Genomic DNA, 26,370 nt, shown 5'->3' with positions numbered 1-26,370 from the left:
GGCCAAAGAACTGCACATCAATAATAAAAATGCATTCTGACCTTTTCTCAATGTATGTTTGTGGATGTTGGGTAGCGGGAAAAGCTGCTTAGTCGACAGCCCCATCATCCATTTCATCACACTTACAACCCACAGTATACTGTACTACACATGTACAAATCTGGGTTTGGTGATGGTTAGAGCGATTGGTGTAAAAACAAATTAAATAATTAAATAAATAAATAATAATAATGAAAAAAAATCGATATATAAATATATAGAATATGAAAAAAACATTTTTTTAAAAAAATATATATATATAGCAACTTCACAGGAGAACCTATTTTTTGATGAAGATTATACTGTATATGCATGCATGTACAGTTGGTGCACAGTAATGGGTAACAACACTGCCCTCCTTGTGGCAGACTGGGGTTCAGTTCCCCGGTTGGGCCAGTTCACCACTCTACACCAGTAGGAGTCCTTGGGCAATACCCCTAACTCTACATTCTCCTGCATGTAGAACACGATTCACACTGTTGCTGTATCTCCAACATAGCTGTTTTACAGGAGAAATGCACGTTCAGTGAAAGTCAATAGGAAAAAAGTTAATTCAAAGAAATTAATAAAATAATTTAATAATTTAAATTAAAATAATAATAAAAGTAAAAGAAAGGAGCGTTTCTACTGGTCCATTCATTAGAAAATTCTGATACAATGTAAAGAACAACTGCCAATACACGTTACATGAAGAATGGCAAATTGGAGATAATTGAAGATGTTTCTGTGCCACAGTGACATACATACACACAAGCTCAGAGGGTAGATTACACTTTATTTATGCTGAAATGTGGATTAAATCTCATAACTCATTCACACACACACACACAGAGGTGCTCCTCTCAGATTAATACAGCCCAATGACTGGTCATCCATTTATCTCTTAAAAAGTTGATGAAGAATTTTCTCTATTAAAGCTTCTGTGTTCGAGCCTAAAGTTCTCAGAAATACACAGAGAGATTATAAGAAAATAAAATATTATATAAAGCTAAGATATTATAAGAAAAAAAATCAGACTACTTTAGGCAGTTTATTAGGCACTAACTTGTTCCCAAAAATTCAATGTGCTAGCATTTTAACTCATGATTAATCAGTCAATGTTTGTGATTAATGCAATTAAACTTTTTAATAGACTGATACCCCTAACACACACACACACACACACACACACACACACACACAGTATATAAAATGTGAATCTGGCAGTTGTGGCAGTTCTCTATATACTGTCAGAATTACATGATGAATGGACCAACAGAAAAGCTCCCAAATGACCTGGACTGAAGGTTACTGACTGAATTGGTCTGAATGTTTTTCTTAACTTTAAACAGAAAAATCATTATTTTGATTAATTTATTTACTATTAATGTGCAGAATTGGCCGTGGAGCCTCCAAGCTTCCCTGCGAACCCATTTCTGTGAATCAACTTTATTTCAGGTAAAAAGAAAATGAACAAACTTTTCACCAAATGACGACTTCAGAGACTAAAGTGTGACCCTGCTGATTGAGAGTGTGAGAGTTACGTGAGGCGGTGATGTCTGTGATGGTGAAGGACTGCAGACTGCGTTTTCCTTCCTGCCGGATGCCTCTGCGGAGAACGTCCAGCACCCGCTCCTCCGTCAGCTTTGGTAGAATTTCCAGCTCTTTTGGAGGAACCACAAACTGTGTCCAATGGTAGGCGATAAGTCCATCACTGCAGGTCACAGAAATACAGTGGGCATCTTAAAACCAGCATCAGAATTAGGCCTTCTGAAGCCATGTGTGTGGAATTACTTTAATCCAGTATGAAAATCAGGAAAAACGGGCGAGTTAAGAATCTGAGACACTTTGAAAAGAACCAAACTGTGATGTTCTAGAGAAGCCAGACTGGGTCAGAACATCTCCAAAACATCAGGCAGGTCTTGTGGGGTGTTCAGGGGGCAGTACCTACCAAACATGCTCAAAGGAAGGATAACTGGTGAACCAGCAACAGGGTGATGGCCGTCCAAGGCTTTCATTGATGCTAATGGAGGCCCCACCTCACAACTTGCAGGACTTAAAGGAGGAGGCGTTTGATGTCTTGGTCAAAGACACCACATGACACCTTCTGAGGTCTTGTGGAGGAGTCCATGCCTTGACAAGTCAGAGCTGTTTAGGTGGGACGAGGAGGACCTACATAATATTAAGCAGAGGTTTCATAACTATGGCCTTTTGGGGTTTTCATAGCAATAAAAAAATTGGGGCCTACAAATAAATGACATCAGATCTGCAGAGCTTCGGAGCTCTGTATGATTAAAAATTCAAACACTCATCTCAAATATTGACTTGATCAGGATTTAGCTCTGTTTTCCTGAACCAAAACAGGAGCTGCTGGTTCCTCTGAGCTTCGGGGTGGATCTGTTCTTGCCTGTAGGACAAACTGGCAGAGCTGCTTTACCTAAAGGCGGAGACGACAGACATGTTGTAGTATTTGGAGAGGACGGGATCTTTGGAGAAAGTCTGCTTCAGCTGAAACAGAACAAAAAGACATAAAGACGTAATTAAGGCAGAGACGGAATCGCTCCTCGAGTCATATGAGTCATTTTCAAATACGCCAGCGGTGTGATTAAAATTCATAAGCCCAACGTTAAGATTAGCTTCATTTCAGATGTTCTATTTCTGTGCAGGATGCTGGGAAAACTGAGGCCTAAATTAAATCATCCAACCTCGCATGCAGGACAATGAAATAAAAATGGTTTCGCTGACATTAGCCCTTTTTTCCCTCTGCGGTATTATAGAAGCTGAGGGAGGATTTAAAACGGCGGTTTTCAGCTTAAACCGATTAGCATGACTCGCTATAAACCTTTAGCTGGATTCAAATCTAAATGTATCAGCTGGTCTCATTAGAAATACAGAGCCGACCTTTCCACTGCTTGCATTTATTATAAAGCTGGTTGTGGTGTTTGCAGAGGTGTTTCAGGACTGAAATCTGCTAATATAATAGTATTAATATAATAATTATATTATAAGTGTGAGAGCACCTCCACAGCAAATTAGGTTCATTAGCAAAATTTACAATTTACATATCTCAACACATCTAATAGAACAAGCTCTTTCTCCAAATTCCAAACAAAAAGCCACTTTTAATGACAACTGCAGTCTCAATTATTCAACACCACCTCCTTCATGACGAGCGTCTTTAGTACTTAGTAGAGAACCTTTCTGCTGTTCTGGCCTGCTGCAAACGTGGTGCGTAGCCAGATACCAGCTTCTGGCAGCGCTCCTGAGGAACCGTAGCCCATTCCTCATAGGCAAAGGCCTCCAGCTCACTAATATTCTGGAGTTTGCTTCTTCTGCAACCGCCTTCCTCAAATCCCACCAAAGAATTTCTATGAAACTGTGACGACCACTCCAGAATCTTCCAGGACTTCTTGTGAAGCCAAGCCTGGGTGGATTTTGAGATATGCTTGGGATCATTGTCCTGTTGCAAGGTCCAGTGACGCTCAAGCCTCAGTTTACTCAAAGAAGAAACCAGAACATCACGGAGCCACCGCCTTAAGACGTACCGCTGATCCATAGACCAAAACTAAACACAGTGCCTAGAGTAAAGCATGGCAGTGGCTTTGTGACATCAGGATATTGTGATGTAACAATATTGTGATGTAACAATGTATTCTGACATCATATTATTGTGATGTAACAATGTATTGTGACCTCATGATATTGTGATGCAATGATGTATTGTGACCTCATGATATTGTAATGTATCAATATTGTGATGCAACAATGTATTGTGACATCATGATATTGTGATGTAACAATGTATTGTGACCTCACAATATTGTGATGTAACAGTGTATTGACACATCATGATATTGTGACCTCATGATAATGTGATGTAATGATGTATTGTGACATCATGCTATTGTGACATAATGATGTATTGTGACCTCATGAAATTGTGATGTAATGATGTATTGTGACCCCATAATATTGTGACATAACAATGTATTGTGACCTCATGGTACTGTGATGTAATGATGTATTGTGACATCATGTTATTGTGATGTAAAAATGTATTGTGACATCATGTTATTGTAATGTAACAATGTATTGTGACATCATGTTTTTGTGATGTAACAATGTATTGTGACATCATGTTTTTGTGATGTAACAATGTATTGTGACATCATGATATTGTGACCTCATGACATTGCAACATCATGCTATTGTGATGGAATGTGACCTCATAATATTGTGATGTAACAATGTATTGTGACATCATGATATTGTGATGTAACATGGATTGTGACATCATGACATTGTGATGTAACAATGTTTTGTGACATCATGATATTGTGATGTAACAATGTATTGTGACATCATGCTATTGTGACATAATGATGTATTGTGACCTCATGATATTGTGATGTAATGATGTATTGTGACATCATGCTATTGTGACATAATGATGTATTGTGACCTCATGATATTGTAATGTAACAATGTATTGTGACATCATGTTATTGTGATGTAACAATGTATTGTGACATCATGTTATTGTGATGTAACAATGTATTGTGACCTCACAATATTGTGATGTAACAATGTATTGTGACATCATGATATTGTGACCTCATGATATTGTGACATGCTATTGTGATGGAATGTGACCTCATAATATTGTGATGTAACAATGTATTGTGACATCATGATATTGTGATGTAACATGTATTGTGACATCATGACATTGTGATGCAACAATGTTTTGTGACATCATGATATTGTGATGTAACAATGTATTGTGACCTCATGATATTGTCATGTAATGATGTATTGTGACATTAGGATATTGTGATGTAATGATATTGTGATGTAACATTGTGATGTAACAATGTATTGTGACCTCATGATATTGTGATGTAATGATGTATTGTGACATCATGCTATTGTGACATAATGATGTATTGTGACCTCATGATATTGTGATGTAATGATGTATTGTGACATCATGCTATTGTGACATAATGATGTATTATGACCTCATGATATTGTGATGCAATGATGTATTGTGACCCCATAATATTGTGATGTATCAATATTGTGATGCAACAATGTATTGTGACATCATGACATTGTGATGTAACAATGTTTTGTGACATCATGATATTGTGATGTAACAATGTATTGTGACCTCATGATATTGTGATGTATCAATATTGTGATGCAACAATGTATTGTGACATGATATTGTGATGTAACAATGTATTGTGACCTCACAATATTGTGATGTAACAATGTATTGACACATCATGATATTGTGACATCATGCTATTGTGACATAATGATGTATTGTGACCTCATGATATTGTGATGTAACAATATTGTGACCTCATGATATTGTGATGCAATGATGTATTGTGACCTCATGATATTGTGATGTATCAATATTGTGATGCAACAATGTATTGTGACATCATGATATTGTGATGTAACAACGTATTGTGACCCCATAATATTGTGACGTAACAATGTATTGTGACCCCATAATATTGTGACGTAACAATGTATTGTGACATCATCATATTGTGATATAATGATGTATTGTGACCTCATGGTATTGTGATGTAACAATGTATTGTGATATCATGTTATTGTGATGTAACAATGTATTGTGACCTCACAATATTGTGATGTAACAATGTATTGACATCATGATATTCTGACCTCATGAAATTGTGACATCATGATTTTGTGATGGAATGTGACCTCGTAATATTGTGATGTAACAATGTATTGTGACATCATGATATTGTGATGTAACATGTATTGTGACATCATGACATTGTGATGTAACAATGTTTTGTGACATGATATTGTGATGTAACAATGTATTGTGACCTCATGATGTCATGTAATGATGTATTGTGACATTAAGATATTGTGATGTAATGATAGTGATGTAATGATATTGTGATGTAACAACATTGTGATGTAATGATATTGTGATGTAACACTATTGTGATGTAACAATGTATTGTGACATCATGCTATTGTGATGTAACAATGTATTGTGACATCATGCTATTGTGATGTAACAATGTATTGTGACATCATGATATTGTGATGCAATGATGTATTGTGACCTCATGATATTGTGATGTATCAATATTGTGATGCAACAATGTATTGTGACATCATGATATTGTGATGTAACAATGTATTGTGACCTCACAATATTGTGATGTAACAATGTATTGACACATCATGATATTGTGACCTCATGATATTGTGACATGCTATTGTGATGGAATGTGACCTCATAATATTGTGATGTAACAATGTATTGTGACATCATGATATTGTGATGTAACATGTATTGTGACATCATGACATTGTGATGCAACAATGTTTTGTGACCTCATGATATTGTCATGTAATGATGTATTGTGACATTAGGATAGTGTGATGTAATGATATTGTGATGTAACATTGTGAAGTAACAATGTATTGTGACCTCATGATATTGTGATGTAAGGATGTATTGTGACATCATGCTATTGTGACATAATGATGTATTGTGACCTCATGATATTGTGATGCAATGATGTATTGTGACCTCATGATATTGTGATGTATCAATATCGTGATGCAACAATGTATTGTGACATCATGACATTGTGATGTAACAATGTTTTGTGACATCATGATATTGTGATGTAACAATGTATTGACACATCATGATATTGTGACCTTACGATATTGTGATGTAATGATGTATTGTGACATCATGCTATTGTGACATAATGATGTATTGTGACCTCATGATGTTGTGATGTAATGATGTATTGTGACCCCATAATATTGTGACGTAACAATGTATTGTGACATCATCATATTGTGATATAATGATGTATTGTGACCTCATGGTATTGTGATGTAACAATGTATTGTGACATCATGTTATGGTGATGTAACAATGTATTGTGACCTCATGAAATTGTGACATCATGATTTTGTGATGGAATGTGACCTCGTAATATTGTGATGTAACATGTATTGTGACATCATGACATTGTGATGTAACATTGTTTTGTGACATCATGACATTGTGATGTAACATTGTTTTGTGACATCATGATATTGTGATGTAACAATGTATTGTGACCTCATGATGTTGTCATGTAATGATGTATTGTGACATTAAGATATTGTGATGTAATGATATTGTGATGTAATGATATTGTGATGTAACAACATTGTGATGTAACAATGTATTGTGACATCATGCTATTGTGATGTAACAATGTATTGTGACCTCATGATATTGTGATGCAATGATGTATTGTGACCTCATGATATTGTGATGTATCAATATTGTGATGCAACAATGTATTGTGACATCATGATATTGTGATGTAACAATGTATTGTGAACTCACAATATTGTGATGTAACAATGTATTGTGACCCCATAATATTGTGACGTAACAATGTATTGTGACATCATCATATTGTGATATAATGATGTATTGTGACCTCATGGTATTGTGATGTAACAATGTATTGTGATATCATGTTATTGTGATGTAACAATGTATTGTGACCTCGTAATATTGTGATGTAACAATGTATTGTGACATCATGATATTGTGATGTAACATGTATTGTGACATCATGACATTGTGATGTAACAATGTTTTGTGACATGATATTGTGATGTAACAATGTATTGTGACCTCATGATGTCATGTAATGATGTATTGTGACATTAAGATACTGTGATGTAATGATATTGTGATGTAACAACATTGTGATGTAATGATATTGTGATGTAACACTATTGTGATGTAACAATGTATTGTGACATCATGCTATTGTGATGTAACAATGTATTGTGACATCATGCTATTGTGATGTAACAATGTATTGTGACCTCATAATAATATGATGTAATTATGTATTGTGACATCATGATATTGTGATGTAATAATGTATTGTGACCTCAGGATATTGTAATGTAATGATGTTATGATGAAATGTTGTATTGTGACATCATGTTATTGTGACATCATGCTATTGTGATGTAACAATGTATTTTGACATCATACTATTGTGATGTAACAATGTATGTTGACATCATGCTATTGTGATGCAACAATGTATTGTGACCTCATGATATTGTGATGCAACAATGTATTGTGACATCACGATATTGTGACCTCATGATATTGTGATGAAATGCTGTATTGCGACATCATGTTATTGTGATGTAACAATGTATTGTGACATCATGATATTGTGACCTAGTAATATTGTGATGTAATGATGTATTGTGACATCATGCTATTGTGATGTAACAATGTATTGTGACCTCACAATATCGTGATGTAATGATGTATTGTGACCTCATGATATTGTAATGTAATGATGTTATGATGAAATGTTGTATTGTGACATCATGTTATTGTGACATCATGCTATTGTGATGTAACAATGTATGTTGACATCATGCTATTGTGATGCAACAATGAATTGCGACATCATGATATTGTGATGTAACAATGTATTGTGACATCATGTTATTGTGATGTAACAATGTATTGTGACATCATGTTATTGTGATGTAACAATGTATTGTGACATCATAATAATATGATGTAATTATGTATTGTGACCTCATAATATTGTGATGTAACAATGTATTGTGACATCATGATATTGTCATGTAATGACGTATTGTGACCTCATGATATTATGATGTAACAATGTATTGTGACCTTATGATTTTGTAATGTAATGATATTGTGATGAAATGCTGTATTGCGAAATAATGTTATTGTGATGTAATGACCTCTTGATACTGTGATGTAGTGATGTATTGTGACATCATGCTATTGTGATGTAACAGTGTATTGCGACATCATGATATTGTGATGTAACAATATATTGTAACATCATATTATTGTGATGTAACAATGCATTGTGACCTCACAATATTGTGATGTAACAATGTATTGTGACATGATATTGAGACCTCATGATATTGTAATGTATTGATGTATTGTGACATCATGCTATTGTGATGTAATATGACCTCATAATATTGTGATGTAACAATGTATTGCGACATCATGCTATTGTGATGTAACGATGCATTGTGACATCATGATATTGTGATGTAATAATGTATTGTGACCTCAGGATATTGTAATGTAATGATGTTATGATGAAATGTTGTATTGTAACATCATGTTATTGTGACATCATGCTATTGTGATGTAACAATGTATTTTGACATCATACTATTGTGATGTAACAATGTATTGTGACATCACGATATTGTGACCTCATGATATTGTGATGAAATGCTGTATTGCGACATCATGCTATTGTGATGTAATGATATTATGATGAAATGTTGAATTGTGACCTCATGATATTGTGACATCATGCTATTGTGATGTAACAATGTATTTTGACATCATGCTATTGTGATGTAACAATGAATTTTGACATCATGCTATTGTGATGTAACAATGTATTTTGACATCATGCTATTGTGATGCAACAATGTATTTTGACATCATGCTATTGTGATGCAACAATGTATTGTGACATCATGCTATTTTGATGTATTTTGACCTCATTGTATTGTGATTTAATGATGTATTGTGACCTCATTATAATGTGATGTAACAATATTGTGATGTAATGATGTATTGTGACCTCATGATATTGTGATGCAGCAATGTATTGTGACATCATGATATTGTGATGTAATGATATTGTGATGAAATGTTGAATTGTGACATATTGTGACATCTTGCTATTGTGATGTAATGATGTATTGTGACCTCACAATATTGTGATGTAACAATGTATTGTGACATCACGATATTGTGACCTCAAGATATTGTGACCTAGTGATATTGTGATGTAATTATGTATTGTGACATAATGCTATTTTGATGTATTTTGACCTCATTATATTGTGATGTAATGATGTATTGTGACCCCATAATATTGTGATGTAACAATGTATTGTGACATCATCATATTGTGATATAATGATGTATTGTGACCTTATGGTATTGTAATGTAATGATGTTATGATGAAATGTTGTATTGTGACATCATGCTATTGTGATGTAACAATGTTTTTTGACATCATACTATTGTGATGTAACAATGTATTGTGACATCATCATATTGTGATATAATGATGTATTGTGACCTTATGGTATTGTAATGTAATGATGTTATGATGAAATGTTGTATTGTGACATCATGCTATTGTGATGTAACAATGTATGTTGACATCATGCTATTGTGATGCAACAATGAATTACGACATCATGATATTGTGATGTAACAATGTATTGTGACATCATGTTATTGTGATGTAACAATGTATTGTGACCTCACAATATTGTGATGTAACAATGTATTGTGACATCACGATATTGTGACCTCATGATATTGTGAGGAAATACTGTATTGCGACATCATGTTATTGTGATGTAATAATGTATTGTGACCTCATGATATAGTGACGTAATGATGTATTGTGACATCAGTACATTGTGATGTAATGATATTGTGATGTAACAATATGTGATGTAACAATGTATTGTGACATCATGCTATTGTGATGTAATGATATTGTGATGAAATGTTGAATTGTGACATGATAGTGACATCTTGCTTTTGTGATGAAATTATGTATTGTGACCTCACAATATTGTGATGTAACAATGTATTGTGACATCACGATATTGTGACCTCAAGATATTGTGACCTCAAGATATTGTGACCTAGTGATATTGTGATGTAATGATGTATTGTGACATCATGCTATTTTGATGTATTTTGACCTCATTGTATTGTGATTTAATGATGTATTGTGACCTCATTATAATGTGATGTAACAATATTGTGATGTAATGATGTATTGTGACCTCATGATATTGTGATGCAGCAATGTATTGTGACATCATGATATTGTGACCTAGTGGTATTGTGATGCAATGATGTATTGTGACATCATGCTATTGTGATGTAATGTGACCTCATGATATTGTGATGTAATTATGTATTGTCACCTCATTATATTGTGATTTAATGATGTATTGTGACCTCATGATATTGTGATGAAATGTTGAATTGTGACATCATGCTATTGTGATGTAACAATATATTTTGACATCAAGCCATTGTGATGTAACAATGTATTTTGACATCAAGCTATTGTGATGTAACAATGTATTTTGACATCAAGCTATTGTGATGTAACAATGTATTGTGACATCATGCTATTGTGATGTAATTATATTGTCATGTAATGATGTATTGTGACGTCATGATATTGTGATGTAATGATGTATTGTGACCTCAGGATATTGTGATGTAATGATATTGTGATGTAATGATATTGTGATGTAACAATGTATTGTGACATCATGCTATTGTGATGTAACAATGTATTGTGAACTTATGATATTGTGATGTAACAATGTATTGTGACATCATGATATTGTGACCTCATGATATTGTGACCTAGTGATATTGTGATGAAATGCTGTATTGCGACATCATGTTATTGTGATGTAATGATGTATTGTGACCTCATGATATTGTGACATCATGCTATTGTGATGTAACAATGTATTTTGAAATCATGCTATTGTGATGCAACAATGTATTGCGACATCATGATATTGTGATGCAACAATGTATTGTGACATCATGATATTGTGACCTAGTAATGATATTGTGATGTAACAATATTGTGATGTTACAATGTATTGTGAAATCATGCTATTGTGATGTAACAATGTATTGTGACCTCATAATATTGTGATGTAACAATGTATTGTGACCTCATAATATTGTGATGTAACAATGTATTGTGAAATCATGCTATTGTGATGTAACAATGTATTGTGACATCATGATATTGTCATGTAATGATGTATTGTGACCTCATGATATTGTGACGTAATGATGTATTGTGAGCTCAGGATATTGTGATGTAATGATATTGTGACCTCATAATATTGTGTTGTAACAATGTATTGTGACATCATGATATTGTAACCGCATGATATTGTGATGTAATGATGTGACATCATGCTATTGTGATGTAATGTGACCTCATAAAATTGTGATGTAATTTTGTATTATGACATGATAGTGATGTTGATAGTAATGATAGTAACTGTGCAAAATTTGGTATATCGATAGGTCATCATGCATATGTCATTATGTTTGTCATTACTATGCATAGGTCATTATGCATATTGTGAAGTCACTATACATTGTGACCTAATGATAGTGATGTAACAATGCATTATGGCATTATGCTGATATTGTGATGCAAAGACGTATTGCAATCCCATGATATTGTGATGTAATGATGCACTGTAACACCCCCCCCCCCCAACAAGCACTGAAAGACTCTTGGGTGCTGAGAAGAGCATTAACAAGCTGCAATACTCGCCAAAGGGGGTGTTAAGTACTGACCATGCAGGGAGATTAAACATTTGCTTTAGGGCCTTTTTAAAAACTGTAAAAGAAGGAAATAAATATGTAATACTGGTTAAAATATTAAATAAATGTCATTTTTAACTTTGTGACTTTAAGAAATCTGGCTTTTTTTATTATTATAATTATTTGTTTTTTACCCACTAGGTCCCATAATGCTCTGACACTAGGAGAGTGAGGATGAGCACAAGTCAGCCATCGCCTCTTTTCAAACTGCTGCCAATGCAGCATCAGGACGGCAAACATGCTATGAGGAAAGCACCCAGCTCCCCAGCTCCGACACATCAGCCAACAGGCGCCTGCGCCAGCTGGCATCACAATGGGAGAGATGAGAGGGGGGGGGAAGCTCCATGCACCCAGACAGAGCATAACCAATTGTGCCCTCTCAGGCTCCGGCTGCTGATGGCGAAGTGTCGTAGTGTCTTGGTCTGCTGAGCCACTCTGAGCCACTCTGAGCCCCCCCCCCACCCCCCCCCCCCTTTGGTAAACCTTCTTATATTCTTTGACCAGAGGTGCCCAAACTTTTGCTTCAAACTGACGATCACGGAGCAGCAATTGGCCTCCCGCTCTTTCCAGAACTTTTAAAGCCAATCAGCCACATTAGACCTGACTCAGGATCTGTCTCAGTTGAAGGGAACACGTGTGAACACCTAATCCCGTGAGTAAGCTCCGACTAGAGCCGGTGCTGATGGATTTTAAGGCCTTAGCCGTTGTTAAATTTTACATAAGCTGCCAGATCACCGCTGACAGTTTAAACCTGATCCAGCTTGTAATTCCACCACCCCCCCCCAAAAAAAAAAAAAAAACAGATGTCAAAGCCTATCAGAGCACGGCGCATTGAAGCTCCTTTCGCTGTTTGAAGCCGCTTCTTTTTAAGATGAAAGGGTCCGCGAGACGTCCATATTAAAGCGAGCAAATTGAAACGCTACAATAGCTCCCTGGAAGCAACACGCGCTGAAAGCACAATCATTTAGCCATCAAATCTCAAACAGCATAACTGGGTGCACCATCAAGAGAAAGCGCCATGAAACGGGATGACTGATCTGTGTCATGGTGGAGTGTCAGCCCAGCTCACATCAATCTTCATGGTTTTGACTTCATTAACCCTCCTAGCTCCCCCACGAGAGATGTGCCTTCAAACCCCTCTCCTTCCATCATGCTCACTTATTTCCAATCACGGCTGATTAAAACTAGGGATGTACCGATATGGGGACGGTGGGCTGATTATGTAATCTGATCCGATCCGATTGGAATACATACACTGTACTGACAAAAGTATTGGGACGCCTGCTTGCTCACAGTTTCTTCTGAAATCAAGGGTCTTAAAAAAAAAATTTAAGCAACAAGAGCATTAGTGAGGTCAGGATTTTGGATGATGATCACCATCCCAATTTATCCCAAAAAGTATTGGATGGAGCACCACCATCCTTCCAGAGAACACAGTTCTTCCACTGCTCCACAGCTCAATTCTGGGGGGCTTTATACCTAGCATAATGGGCTCTAGAAGGTCCTATTCTATTGGCAGTTCTTCTCTACAGGGAGTGTAGTAAAATGGGACCAGGTTCCAAGGTCAGAACTGTAGTGCCATACAACACATGATATACGTCACAATATATTTTTTTAGTATTATTTTAGGGTTTATTCAAATAAATACATTAATGAGTAATAAAAACTAAATGAATAATATATATATATATATATATATATATATATATATATATATATATATATATATATTTTTTTTTTTTTTTTTTTTTTTTTTTTTTTATAAACCAACCACTGGTAGAACTGGGAGCATACGGGGTTAATAGCTTATACATTTTAAAACCATGCAAATTGTGTCAATTCTGTGCATGCACTACAGTGAGGGACTATGCACCTACTAGAGGTGGGCAATAGGCCAATATTATATCATATTGTGATGAATTCTGTTATCGTATGTGGAGGTGAGGAGGCGGGAGAGAGCAGAAAGGACCCCAGCCAAGCAGGAGCTGAAGGTGGCTGCAGTAAAGCTGCCTGGCAAAGCATCTCAAGGAGGGAAACTCGGCTGCTGGCGACGCCTACGGCGCTCCAGACTTCAGGCAGCCATTGATTGCAAAGGGTGTGTGTCTTACTATTGAAAATATTCCTTAATGTAAGTTTGTCCAAATGAACTGTAAATGAGCTGATCCAGATATTAACTGCTCCCAGATCTGCAATCTTACTCCACTGGGTCACTGTCCACATGTCCACATTAAGTTCAATAAAATTCAAGGTTAAACAGAGAACTGGGTTTTAAAAAGCCAATGAGAAAACCTTCTCCCATCCCTAGTTAACTTCCTGCCACACTGCCTTTAACAAGCTTTTTCAGCGCCTGAAATAAAGGAAAGGCCACACACTCCGCAAGGCCTTGCATCCGAACCGTGAATAAAGACAATGCAGACTCCACACACTTCAAGATCTGATGCTTTCAGCAGACATAGATGGCCATGAAAACAGAGCAGGCAGCATAAAGGAGTCTATTCAAGAGACTCTCAGTCTTTCAGAGGTATAAGCAGAGCAGCACATCTGTACACAAGTGTGTGTCTGTTTGGACTGTAAGATTATAAAAACGATGCCACGCAATTGTTGCCTATGTAGTTTCCTGTAAACGCCAATGAAATTCCTGTGTTCAAGTCTGAATGATGTCTCCAAAATAAAAAAAAATAAAAAATGAAGGCTACATTTGCTCTTCAGTGTCTGTGGATCTTCTCTACAGCACAATTCTCCAGCATCACCTATTGGACAGACAGCAAAATGCAACTTTAGACGGTTCCTGGGAAATAAAGCCCCAGAAAAGCGAGCTAAAAAATTGATTTGGAGTCGGACACTGGGATTGAAGTGATGGACAGAAGCAGGCAACACTGCTTAAAGCTGGAAAATATGTCCTGCCAACAGCAGAGAAGTCACAGAAGTTTAGATCTCACCAATTACACAGTAACCCAAGTCAGAACTGAAGCAGAAAGGACCCCAGCCAAGCAGGAGCTGAAGGTGGCTGCAGTAAAGCTGCCTGGCAAAGCATCTCAAGGAGGGAAACTCGGCTGCTGGCGATGCCTGCGGTGACTGCGAAGGAGGTGTGTCTTACTATTGACAAAATTCCTTTAACTTGTAATGATGCATGTTTGTCCAATTACTTTTGAGCCTGTGGAAATTTGGAGGGGCAGTTTAAAAATGGTTGTAATTCATCACATCAACTTCAATCACATCTTGATTGGTGATGTACAGAGGCTAAATTACACACATCAGGCCTCATTCATTAAGCACTGCAGGAGACAAGAACTGATCTAGGATCAGCTCTCATTTGCTGTCCATTTGGATTCAGTAAAAGACACACACACACACACACACACACACACACACACACACACACACACACACACACACACACACAGCATTTAGAGCTTTGGTGTGTGTACATCTGTCTCAGCAATGGGTGCCAAAAAAGTAGCTCAATACACTCATTAGAAGGGGTGTCCACAAAAATTTGGACATATAGTGTATGACAACAGCGATACATGGAGCATGGGCACACATTTGAAGATGACATCACTCCAGTGTGTTTGCGGACAGCATGTATTATTTTTTTATTAATTAATTAGTACTGATCTGAAACATGCTCCATGGCTCAAAAACCGGGGTACCCTCCGAACTGTGAGTTTTGTTATCTGTTACACATCTCTCGCTCTCTCTCAGTATGCCATACAGCACATGATATATGTCACAATATTTAAATTATTATTTTAGGGTTTATTCAAAAAAAAAAAAAAAAACTAAATGAATAATAAAAACAAAAACATGTAATAAAGATTAAAAAAAAAACAACAGATAAAAAAGTAAATAGTAATGTAAACATCTGTATATTTCATAGCTTACCTATATTTAACCTCTTAAGCTCCTCAGAATCACAGTGGTTCCTGCCTTTTTCCCCTCTAACCACTGGTAGGACTCTTAGAGCTCTTATGAGCCAGCTGATGCATTTTGTCTGCGATCACGGTGTGTCATGAAAATATCATTAAATTAAATATCTATATTAAATATATATTAAATATCGCGATTTGATGTTCTTTTCATATATCTCCCAGCCCTAGCATGTACTTCCCTTTTTCCACTCACATTTCCACCAGTGTTAACATGACGTGACAATGCACTGCGAGCACGCCCCTTTTTGCAATATAACATGCCATTATTGTTCAAGAAACACGCTCAGATTTCAAGTAAGACTACAGAAACTCACGATGTCCTGCAGGGTCTCGGCTGTATCTGTGAATTCAGGGCTTTTAGGGTCCTCGTAGGCGGCGCTGTATGGAACGTCTATCAGCCTCATCTGTCCGCTGAACACCCGTGTCAAAGTGATCCTCTGGGCCCCCAGTGTGGGGGCCTTCTCCTGCTGAAGGGTTTTGGGTTTGACTGCAAGGAGAGAGAAGACACAGGCACCTGTTAAATACAGTTAATATATTAATTCATTACGAATGACACATTAATAATTAATATCCACTTAGTCCAAGATCATTATTAACATTCCTGACCATTCCTTGGTACCCGAATTCAGCAGAATGACGGTGCACCACAAATAGCTGTCCTATAACACAGCCGACTCCTGAAGGTCTAAATGACCACTTGAAGAGATAACCCTAATGACCAGCTTAGCTTTCGACTAGCACAGAGTTTGAAGGTTTAGCTGGTCGATGTGATCAACCTGACCAAGCGGAACAACAAGCATGACCAAGCTTTACCATGCCAGGTGACCATCATGACCAGCATGACCTGCATCTTCAGGCTTGTCCACCAGCATGGCAAAAAACAACAAACTACATCACACACTATGCTGGTCAAGGGCTGGCTAGCCAGCTAGCTTACCAGCACAGGGTATATTTTTGCCTGGAAGGCCCAAGTTGACCATCAAAGGCCAGCTCAGACCATGGTCTGAAACCATCCGAACCCATGCTGAGGATAGAACATCTCCAAAACACCAGCCAGGTCTTGTGAGATGTTCCCGGTATGCAGTGGTCAGTACCTACCAAAAGTGACCCATGAAAGGACAACCAGTGAATTGGTGATATCGGGTTAAGGGAACCTAGAGCTTCTTGATGCAATCTGTGGATGTTCCACCTCACAACTTACAGGACTTAAAGGATCTGCTGTTTGCGTCTTGGTGTTTTAGATACCTACTCGATATTAGGCTGGTGGTACTAATGTTGTGGCTGATATTGTTGTGGCGGTTGAGCGTTAGCACTGTTAGCACTATTTACAGTTAGCATTGAAAACACTCTCTGTTGTGATTGGCCACCAGGCTGCAACCCTCCTCATAACTTCAGCTTTCAACTTTTGTTTTTTTTTAAGTAGGGCTATCAAAGTTAAAGCCATAATTACACATTAAAGTGTACATCTCAATTTAACAAGAAAGAGTGTCGTTAATGCAAATTCTATTTGGCCCTGCAAGTCATCCGTAGTTCATGTTGGGACTCGACCCTACGTGGCATCTATCATTAAAAGTAGAGGAATGGAGAAAGGTCCGTTAGCTCTCACCGGAGTACATCCCGCCCGAAATACCACGAGTCAACTATCGTCAACAGGATTCATGAGCTACATGAAACGGAGAGGAAAACTGAACTAGCTCAGGATTTGGAACACAGCCACTATTATTGCTCTTACGGTGATTATTGGACATTACTGGGTAACGACAGCTATCTCGGAGTTACAGCTCATCATATAGATGAACAGTGGCGACTTCATTCGCATGCTTTAACGGTCATGAAAACAGAGGAGAGGCATCGTGCTGCGACCTGTTGCCGAACATTTTATGGATGTGGCAAAGAAGGTTGTGGGTTCGATACCTGGGCTCGGCAAGCTGCCACTGTTGGGCCCTTGAGCAAGGCCCTTTACCCTCTCTGCTCCCCGGGTGCTGGAGTTGGCTGCCCCCCGCTCTGGGTGTGTGTGTACTCACTGCCTCTAGTGCACTAGTGTGTGTGTGTGTGTGTGAGTGTGTGTGTTCACTACCACAGATGGGTTAAATGCGGAGGACACATTTCGCTGTACAGTGTACACTGACAAATACATGCACCTTTACCTTTAAGTGGAACACTGAACGTAAAGTGAGCACCCTAAACCCTAGACAGATGTTCAGAGCAAGGAATAGGATAGCAGCGACAGGAGGCCTACCTCATATAGTCAAATTTAATTGTATAGCTTTTTACAACTGTTGTCATCACAAAGCAGCTTTACACCATCAGAAATTAGTATAATTTAGTATAATTAGACATAGAAAAATACAAAATAAAAAGATATGAAAAATGAAAAGATCCCCAGTGAGCAGCCAATGGTGACAATGGCAAGGAGAACCTCCCTCAGAGCTGAAGGAAGAAACCTTGGGAGGAACCAAGACTCACAAGGGGGACCCAACCCGTCCTCCTCTGATCAGAACTATTTATTATTATAATAGTTAATAATAATAAAAGTCACCGAACCACCTAAACTGATGCAACATATTCATAATCATAATATAATAATATTATTATTATAATATATATATATATATATATATATATATATATATATATATATAAAAAAAAAGGTGCATGTATTTGTCACTGTACAGTGTTCACTGCATAGTGAAATGTGTCCTCCGCATTTAACCCATCTGTGGTAGTGAACACACACACCCAGAGCGGTGGGCAGCCAACTCCAGCGCCCGGGGAGCAGAGAGGGTAAAGGGCCTTGCTCAAGGGCCCAACAGTGGCAGCTTGCTGAGCCCAGGAATCGAACCCACACCTGTTATCGATAACCCGGCGCTCTAACCGCTGAGCCACCACTGCCCCTACATATATATATATATATATATATGAAATATAGACATGGCAGAGATATATGACATAGCAATATATATATATATATATATATATATATATATATATATATATATATATATCCAAATTTCCCTTAGTGGCAGGAAATGCTGACGATCCAAGACTCAGTCTGGATATTGAATGTGGAAAGATCCGTACCAACAAACAGCCATATCAGAACTCCAGCCACAGCCGCCAGGACCAGCAACGCTAGCACGACTCCCACCACCAGCCCAGTCTTCTTCCCCTTGGACGCATTCTTCTGGTCATTGCCCAGGAAGGTAACGGTCTCATGGCGTCCATTCTTGCCCTGAGGGAGAGGTACAACAACAACAACAACACAAAAACATGGTTAACATCTGGCACAGCTGTCCAACAACAAAATCAATGGCAACAAATAAATAAATAAATAAATAAAATCTACGTCAAGACAGAGCGTGAAAGAACTTCCTCAGTGGTGGAAACGTAACAGGCCAATAAATCTTATCATGAAATCTGCCAAAACCTGTTTGTGTTATTGCAACACACATCCCTAAATAACTGAGTCAGTCCCAGGCCTCAGAGCGCATTTAGCAATCCATCTTTCCAGAGCGAGTAGTCTCAGGACTCCTGCTATAAACCACAGAAGCAGAGACGTGGGTAAACTGAGCCTCCCTGGACAAAAAGTGCCCGTTTCTTGTATTTGGCCCATTTTTTAGAACTGCGGGTGGATTTCAAGCGTGGAAGGATTCGACTCTGTTACCATGTTACCAGTTAAACCAGTAGCAGAGTGGACGTTTACCACCATTCTGTTCCTTAACTCCATGTGTCAACCTTGAACTAGACTCCACACGGCACGTCAACTGTCAGGCCCGCATTGTCTGGCTCTCCCCCGGGGCGATCCACAGACTCCGCCCCCATGCCCATATAAGGAACCAGGGATTCTGGCTTCCCTCGTTAAAGTGACGACGAACACCTGGGACTGGGACTCTGTACCACAGCGTTCAACTTAGCGGTCTGCTCAAGGGGAAGTACACTGATCTTGATCTTGATCTTGATGTTTGGTCTGATTACTGTTGTTCACGTTTCCTTGTTCACCCAGTCACTGTTTCTAGCGTTCTCTGTTGATCTGAAGCTCTGCTTTGTAGTTTCCGTTCACGAGTTTTGTCTGTTATTGTCACCAGCCCTTAGTTCATATTTGCCCAGTCCATGTATTCCCTGTTATACCGTTCAGAGCCCTCCCAGTCCCAGGTGTCTCACACTGCCCAGCCTGTGTGGTCAGGTTTTGTTTGTTATTTTCATGTTATGACCCTTTTTGTTGTCATTGCTGTACCTCTGATTAGGCTGTTCGTGTTTCTTTGATTCCTTGTGTTGATCATTAAAGTCTTGCATCATCCAACCCTGCAAGTGTTTCCCTGTGTTCTCACTGCCACGCCTGATCCGGCATGACATCAACAAATTGTTGTTTATTTAAAAAAATGAAATGAGAGATTCAGTCAACATCACAACGAAAGATTTGACCAATAATTAATATACTATTGATTTATACTGCATGGCAGTATGATTGCATACCCCTGTGGCAATGGGACTGAATGAAACCCCTGAACTGGATAATTAAGAGGTGTCCCAATATTTTTGTCCATAGTTAAATTCTCAATAAATGATTTTTGAGACCTTTAAAAAGGTGACAAAAAAAAACAAAATTGTCTCGGATCTTCCAGACACTCAGAAACACACACACACGCACACACACACACACACACACACCTAGCTGACTTCACTAAAAGAGCTGTAATTGTCCATAAATCACACCCTCCTTACTGCAGAGCTAAAACCGCACAGTGGAAGCAAACTGGGACCAGCCAAGATTACACCAAGCACTTCTTACGAGAGCGCACACACACACACACACACACACACACACACACACACACACACACACTTTACAATTTCTCCATTCCATCCCCCCGCCCCCCATACACACAGTAGTGAGAAACTGGTGTGATTATTTTGCGATCTGTGTGTGTGTGTGTGTGTGTGTGTGTGTGTGTGTGTGTGTGTGTGTATATATAGGCCGGGAGGAGTGTCATTAGGGAGGCAGAATCACTTTGGTATTAAATCAATTTGTCAGATGCACTGCGCCCCTCAGATTGGGCCTCAATTACAGCAGAGCAGATGATGATAACTCATCGCAATTAAAGGCATCGGTACCGCCGCCACCGCCGCGGCCTAATTGGGCTTTTTTAATAGTAATCATGGCGGTGAATTAAGAGAGTCGCTGGGGAACAGGGTCACTCACTGCTTTAGGGCACTGCTATCAGTCACCGCGATCACGGCCTAATAAAACCATTATGCACGCACACTCCGTAACCTCCTGTAGAACACACACACACACACACACACACACACACACACACACCCCACCCTCCCCGAGCCATCCGTCAAACCCTCACCCGGCTCACGCTCATCTCTTTAATTCACCCATTCCTCCTCTTCCTCTCTCTCTTTCTCTCTCTCTCTCTCTCTCTCTCTCTCTCTCTCTCTCTCAATCAATCAGACCAGGCGCTGATGTGAATTACACAGACCCCATTAAAGCTCCAAAAGCATCAAAATGTAAGTGCTTTCTCCTCCCAAATACTGCACTAACTACATGTCCAAATGTTTGTGGACACCCCTCCTAATCAATGCGTTATTCAGATATTTTAAGTTGCGCCCATTGCGCACACACACACACACACAGCTTGACTAGTCCCTGTAGAGAGGTACAGCCAATAGAATAGGACTCAACATGGCCCTATTGGCACCATGCTGCCTAATGCCAGGCGTGGGCTAGTAGAGGGGTGTAAAGCCCCCCAGCATTATTGAGCTGTGGAGCAGTGGAAGAACTGTGTTCTCTGGAATGATGGTGGTGCTCCATCCAGGTGGGATGGTCATCATCATTGGGGCAGTGGTGGCTCAGCGGTTAGAGCGCCGGGTTATCGATAACAGGGTTATGGGTTCGATTTCCGGGCTTGGCAAGCTGCCACTGTTGGGCCTTTACCCTCTCTGCTCCCCGGGTGCTGGAGTTGGCTGCCCACCGCTCTGGGTGTGTGTGTACTCACTGCCCCTAGTTCACTAGTGTGTGTGTGTGTGTGTGTGTGTTCCCTACCACAGATGGGTTAAATGCGGAGGACACATTTCGCTGTACGGTGTACATTGTACAGTGACAAATACATGCACCTTTACCTTTACCTTATTATCCAACATCCTGACCTCACTAACGCTCTTGTCGCTGAATGCAATCAAATCCTCACAGCAATGCTCCTTCAAAAGCTAGCAGAAAGCCTCCTTCTTCTCTGGACAGTAGAGACAGTTACTCCAACAAAAGCAGGATCAGCTCTTTTTAATACCCTTGGTTTCAGAAGAGACCATGGATGAGCAGCTTGAGGGGGTGGGGTGGGGTGGGGTGGGGTGGGGTGGGGTGGGGTGGGGTGGGGTGGGAGGGGTCCAACTTCAGCTTGGGAGGGAGGGGGGTCCGACTTCAGCGAATCTTAATACATGCAAGAGCACAGTATCTCCAATAGGACTGTATTTATAGTCCAAACTGAAGTTGATACGAGTGACTACAGCAGCTGTACTACTGTACCACATCTGTACAAGCTGTTATTACACAGCTTATTAATGTGATATTACACAGTTATTAGAGACACATTCAATACAACGGGGCACTACATTTATACAGAACATCACACACATGGGATCGTGGCTGTGAAGAACCGCCTCCATACCTCAAAAGAACAGCAAAGGTCAACACAGCCATAGGGCGTGGCTCTCTGGAACACAGCTGTAAATGCACTCCCGTGTGGCATGGAGTCATCCAACCCGTTCCAACCCGTTCAACAGGCTATAAAAAAAAGACTTACTAAGAAGCAGAGAAGAAAGATACAGGTCTTGATCTCAAGTGGTGGTTAGTGTAACACGTGTGGGTGCTGAAGGGGATTACGTTGCGGTGCCGGGCTGTACAGCAAATACGGGCTGACGCTGATAGTGAGCATTTCCCATGCACCTATCAGCCAATGTCATACATAAACATTCCTAACACAGGGACTAAACCCTGTACAATCCAGTAAATAAATCAAATGCAGGCATTTTAATAAACATTCAGCTCTTCTGGAGTTCAATAAAAACACTAAACGGACAAAAGTATTGGGACACCTGCTCGTTCACTGCTTTTTCTAAAATCTAAGGTTGTCTAGAGTTGTCTCTACTGCCAAGGGAAGAATAAGGCGTTCTAGATTTTGGAGGAGCATTGCTGTGAGGATTTGATTGCATTCAGAAGCAAGAGCAAAGTTAGAGGTACAGACTACCCAAATTTCTGGCACTGGGACATCTCTAGATCCTAGCTTTACCAAATCAATGCACACATGGGAATAAGAGCAGCCTGTGTTTGCTCATTACTGTGACATACCCGACTTTCTCCAACTGCTAGAATCCCAAATCAACACAACGCATTCACGCTGTTTTGGTATCTGTATTAATTTGATCAGGAAAGACACAGCAGAGCCAGAGCAGGGCCAGAGAAGGCCACACACAAAAAAACGAGGGCCTAAAGTCAAGCCGAGGCCGAGCCGCGTCAATCAAGCCTCCTTCTCCTCTCCTCTCGCCACGCCAGTTAAGATTTGACTCTCAGATTTTCCAGCAGAACATCAAACGCCGGGCTCTGGAGACCTCGGCCGAACCTTGTCCGTCTTTCGCCTGGCAAATGAGCGATGTCGCACTAGAGAGGGGACTTGTGGGAAAACACGGGAGCCGTGAGAGCGAGCCCCGAGGCCAGCTGGGCAGCCAGGTGTGTGAAATTCAGCGCCGAGCGAGGGAAAAGGGAGAAGTCGAAGGAAATCCGGCAGCCGGCCAGGTGCCTGAATATGATTGGATTTGATAGCATCAAAGCCCCCAATCTTCCAGATTACAATCTTGTTTATGCTATCCTGGAATATTAAGATGACAGGGAGATAGCGGCCTTCAGGTGAGCAGAACGCCGTCAGTCAAATGTTCACGAAGCTTGAGCACAGGTGATCTCGCCAAGAGGGAGGTCTCTCCCATCTACAATCAGATATCTCCTAATCCGGGGAGATTGCTGAGAACCGCTTCAGTCTACCTGATAAAGCACTGGAATAGACTGCAATTCTCTCCATTTCAGACACACACACACACACACGCGCACACACACATACATACATATACACACATACACTGTGTGCAGAATTATTAGGCAAATGAGTATTTTGATCACATCATCCTTTTTATACATGTTGTCCTACTCCAAGCTCTATAGGCTTGAAAGCCAACTACCAATCGATTAAATCAGGTGATGTGCATCTCTGTAATGAGAAGGGGTGTGGCCTAATGACATCAACACCCTATATAAGGTGTGCTTAATTATTAGGCAACTTTCTTTTCTTTTGGCAAAATAGGTCAGAAGAGAGATTTGACGGACTCTGAAAAATGTCTTGCAGAGGGATGCAGCAGTCTTGAAATTGCCAAATTTTTGAAGTGTGATCACCGAACAATCAGGCGTTTCATGGCAAATAGCCAACAGGGTCGCAAGAAACGTGTTGAAAAAAAAAAAAGTTCAAAATAACTGCCCATGAATTGAGGAAAATCAAGCGTGAAGCTGCCAAGATGCCATTTGCCACCAGTTTTGCCATATTTCAGAGCTGCAACGTTACTGGAGTATCAAAGCACAAGGTGTGTGATACTCAGGGACATGGCCAAGGTAAGGAAGGCTGAAAAACGTCCACCTTTGAACAAGAAACAAGATAAAACGTCCAGACTGGGCCAAGAAATATCTTAAGACTGATTTTTCTAAGGTTTTATGGACTGATGAAATGGGAGTGACTCTTGATGGCCAGATGGATGAGCCCGAGGCTGGATCAGTAAAGGGCAGAGAGCTCCACTCCGACTCAGATGCCAGCAAAGTGGAGGTGGGGTACTGGTATGGGCTGGTATCATCAAAGATGAACTTGTGGGACCTTTTTGGGTTGAGGATGGAGTGAAGCTCAACTCCCAGACCTACTGCCAGTTTCTGGAAGACACCTTCAAGCAGTGGTACAGAAAGAAGTCGGTATCGTTCAAGAAAAACATGATTTTCATGCAGGACAGTGCTCCATCACATGCCTCTAAATACTCCACAGCGTGGTGGCCAGTAAGGGTCTAAAAGAAGAAAAAACGATGACATGACCCCCTTGTTCATCTGATCTGAACCCCATAAATGTGAGATCTACAGGGAGGGAAAACAGAACACCTCTCTGAACAGTGTCTGGGAGGCTGTGGTGTCTGCTGCACACAATGTTGATCGTAAACAGATCAAGCAACTGACAGAATCTCTGGATGGAAGGCTTTTGAGTGTCATGGTAAAGAAAGGTGGCTGTATTGGTCACTGATTTGTTTGTGGTTTTGTTTTTGAATGTCAGAAATGTTTATTTCTAAATTTTGTGTTATATTGGTTTACCTGGTGAAAATAAACAAGTGACATGGGTATATATTTGTTTTTTATTAAGTTGCCTAATAATTCTGCACAGTAATAGTTACCAGCACAAACAGATATCCTCCTAAGATAGCCAAATCTAAAACAAACCAGCGCCAACTTCCAAAAATATTAAGCTTTGATATTTATGAGTCTTTTGGGTTGATTGAGAACATAGTTGTTGTTCAATAATAAAAAGAATCCTCTCAAATACAACTTGCCTAATAATTCTGAACACACTGTACATACATACATACACACACATACATAGACACACACACACACACACATACACATACACACATACATACATACACATAGACATACATACACACACATACACACACAGACATACATACATATACACACATACACACACAGACATACATACACGTACACACACTGTACATACATACATACACACACATACATAGACACACACACAAATACACATACACACATACATACACATGGACATACATACACA

At 39.3% G+C, this 26,370-nt stretch overlaps 1 protein-coding gene across 1 annotated transcript in view; it reads right to left on the bottom strand.

The window, feature by feature from the left end:
* st14 (ST14 transmembrane serine protease matriptase) overlaps positions 1–26,370 on the bottom strand; it is a 71,837-nt gene that overhangs the window by 34,375 nt on the left and 11,092 nt on the right. Inside the window, exons 2-5 of the mRNA XM_072690952.1 lie at positions 19,562–19,712; positions 16,795–16,967; positions 2,456–2,526; positions 1,563–1,732 (exon numbers count right to left, since the gene is read on the bottom strand). Of these exons, the coding sequence (XP_072547053.1) occupies positions 1,563–1,732; positions 2,456–2,526; positions 16,795–16,967; positions 19,562–19,712 (565 nt within the window). The remainder of the gene's footprint in view (positions 1–1,562; positions 1,733–2,455; positions 2,527–16,794; positions 16,968–19,561; positions 19,713–26,370) is intronic.

Source organism: Salminus brasiliensis, chromosome 11, assembly GCF_030463535.1.
Source record: "Salminus brasiliensis chromosome 11, fSalBra1.hap2, whole genome shotgun sequence".
Taxonomy (NCBI): Eukaryota; Metazoa; Chordata; class Actinopteri; order Characiformes; family Bryconidae; genus Salminus; species Salminus brasiliensis.
Note: the sequence above shows the minus strand (reverse complement) of the source record. Positions and strands in the feature narration are given on the sequence as shown.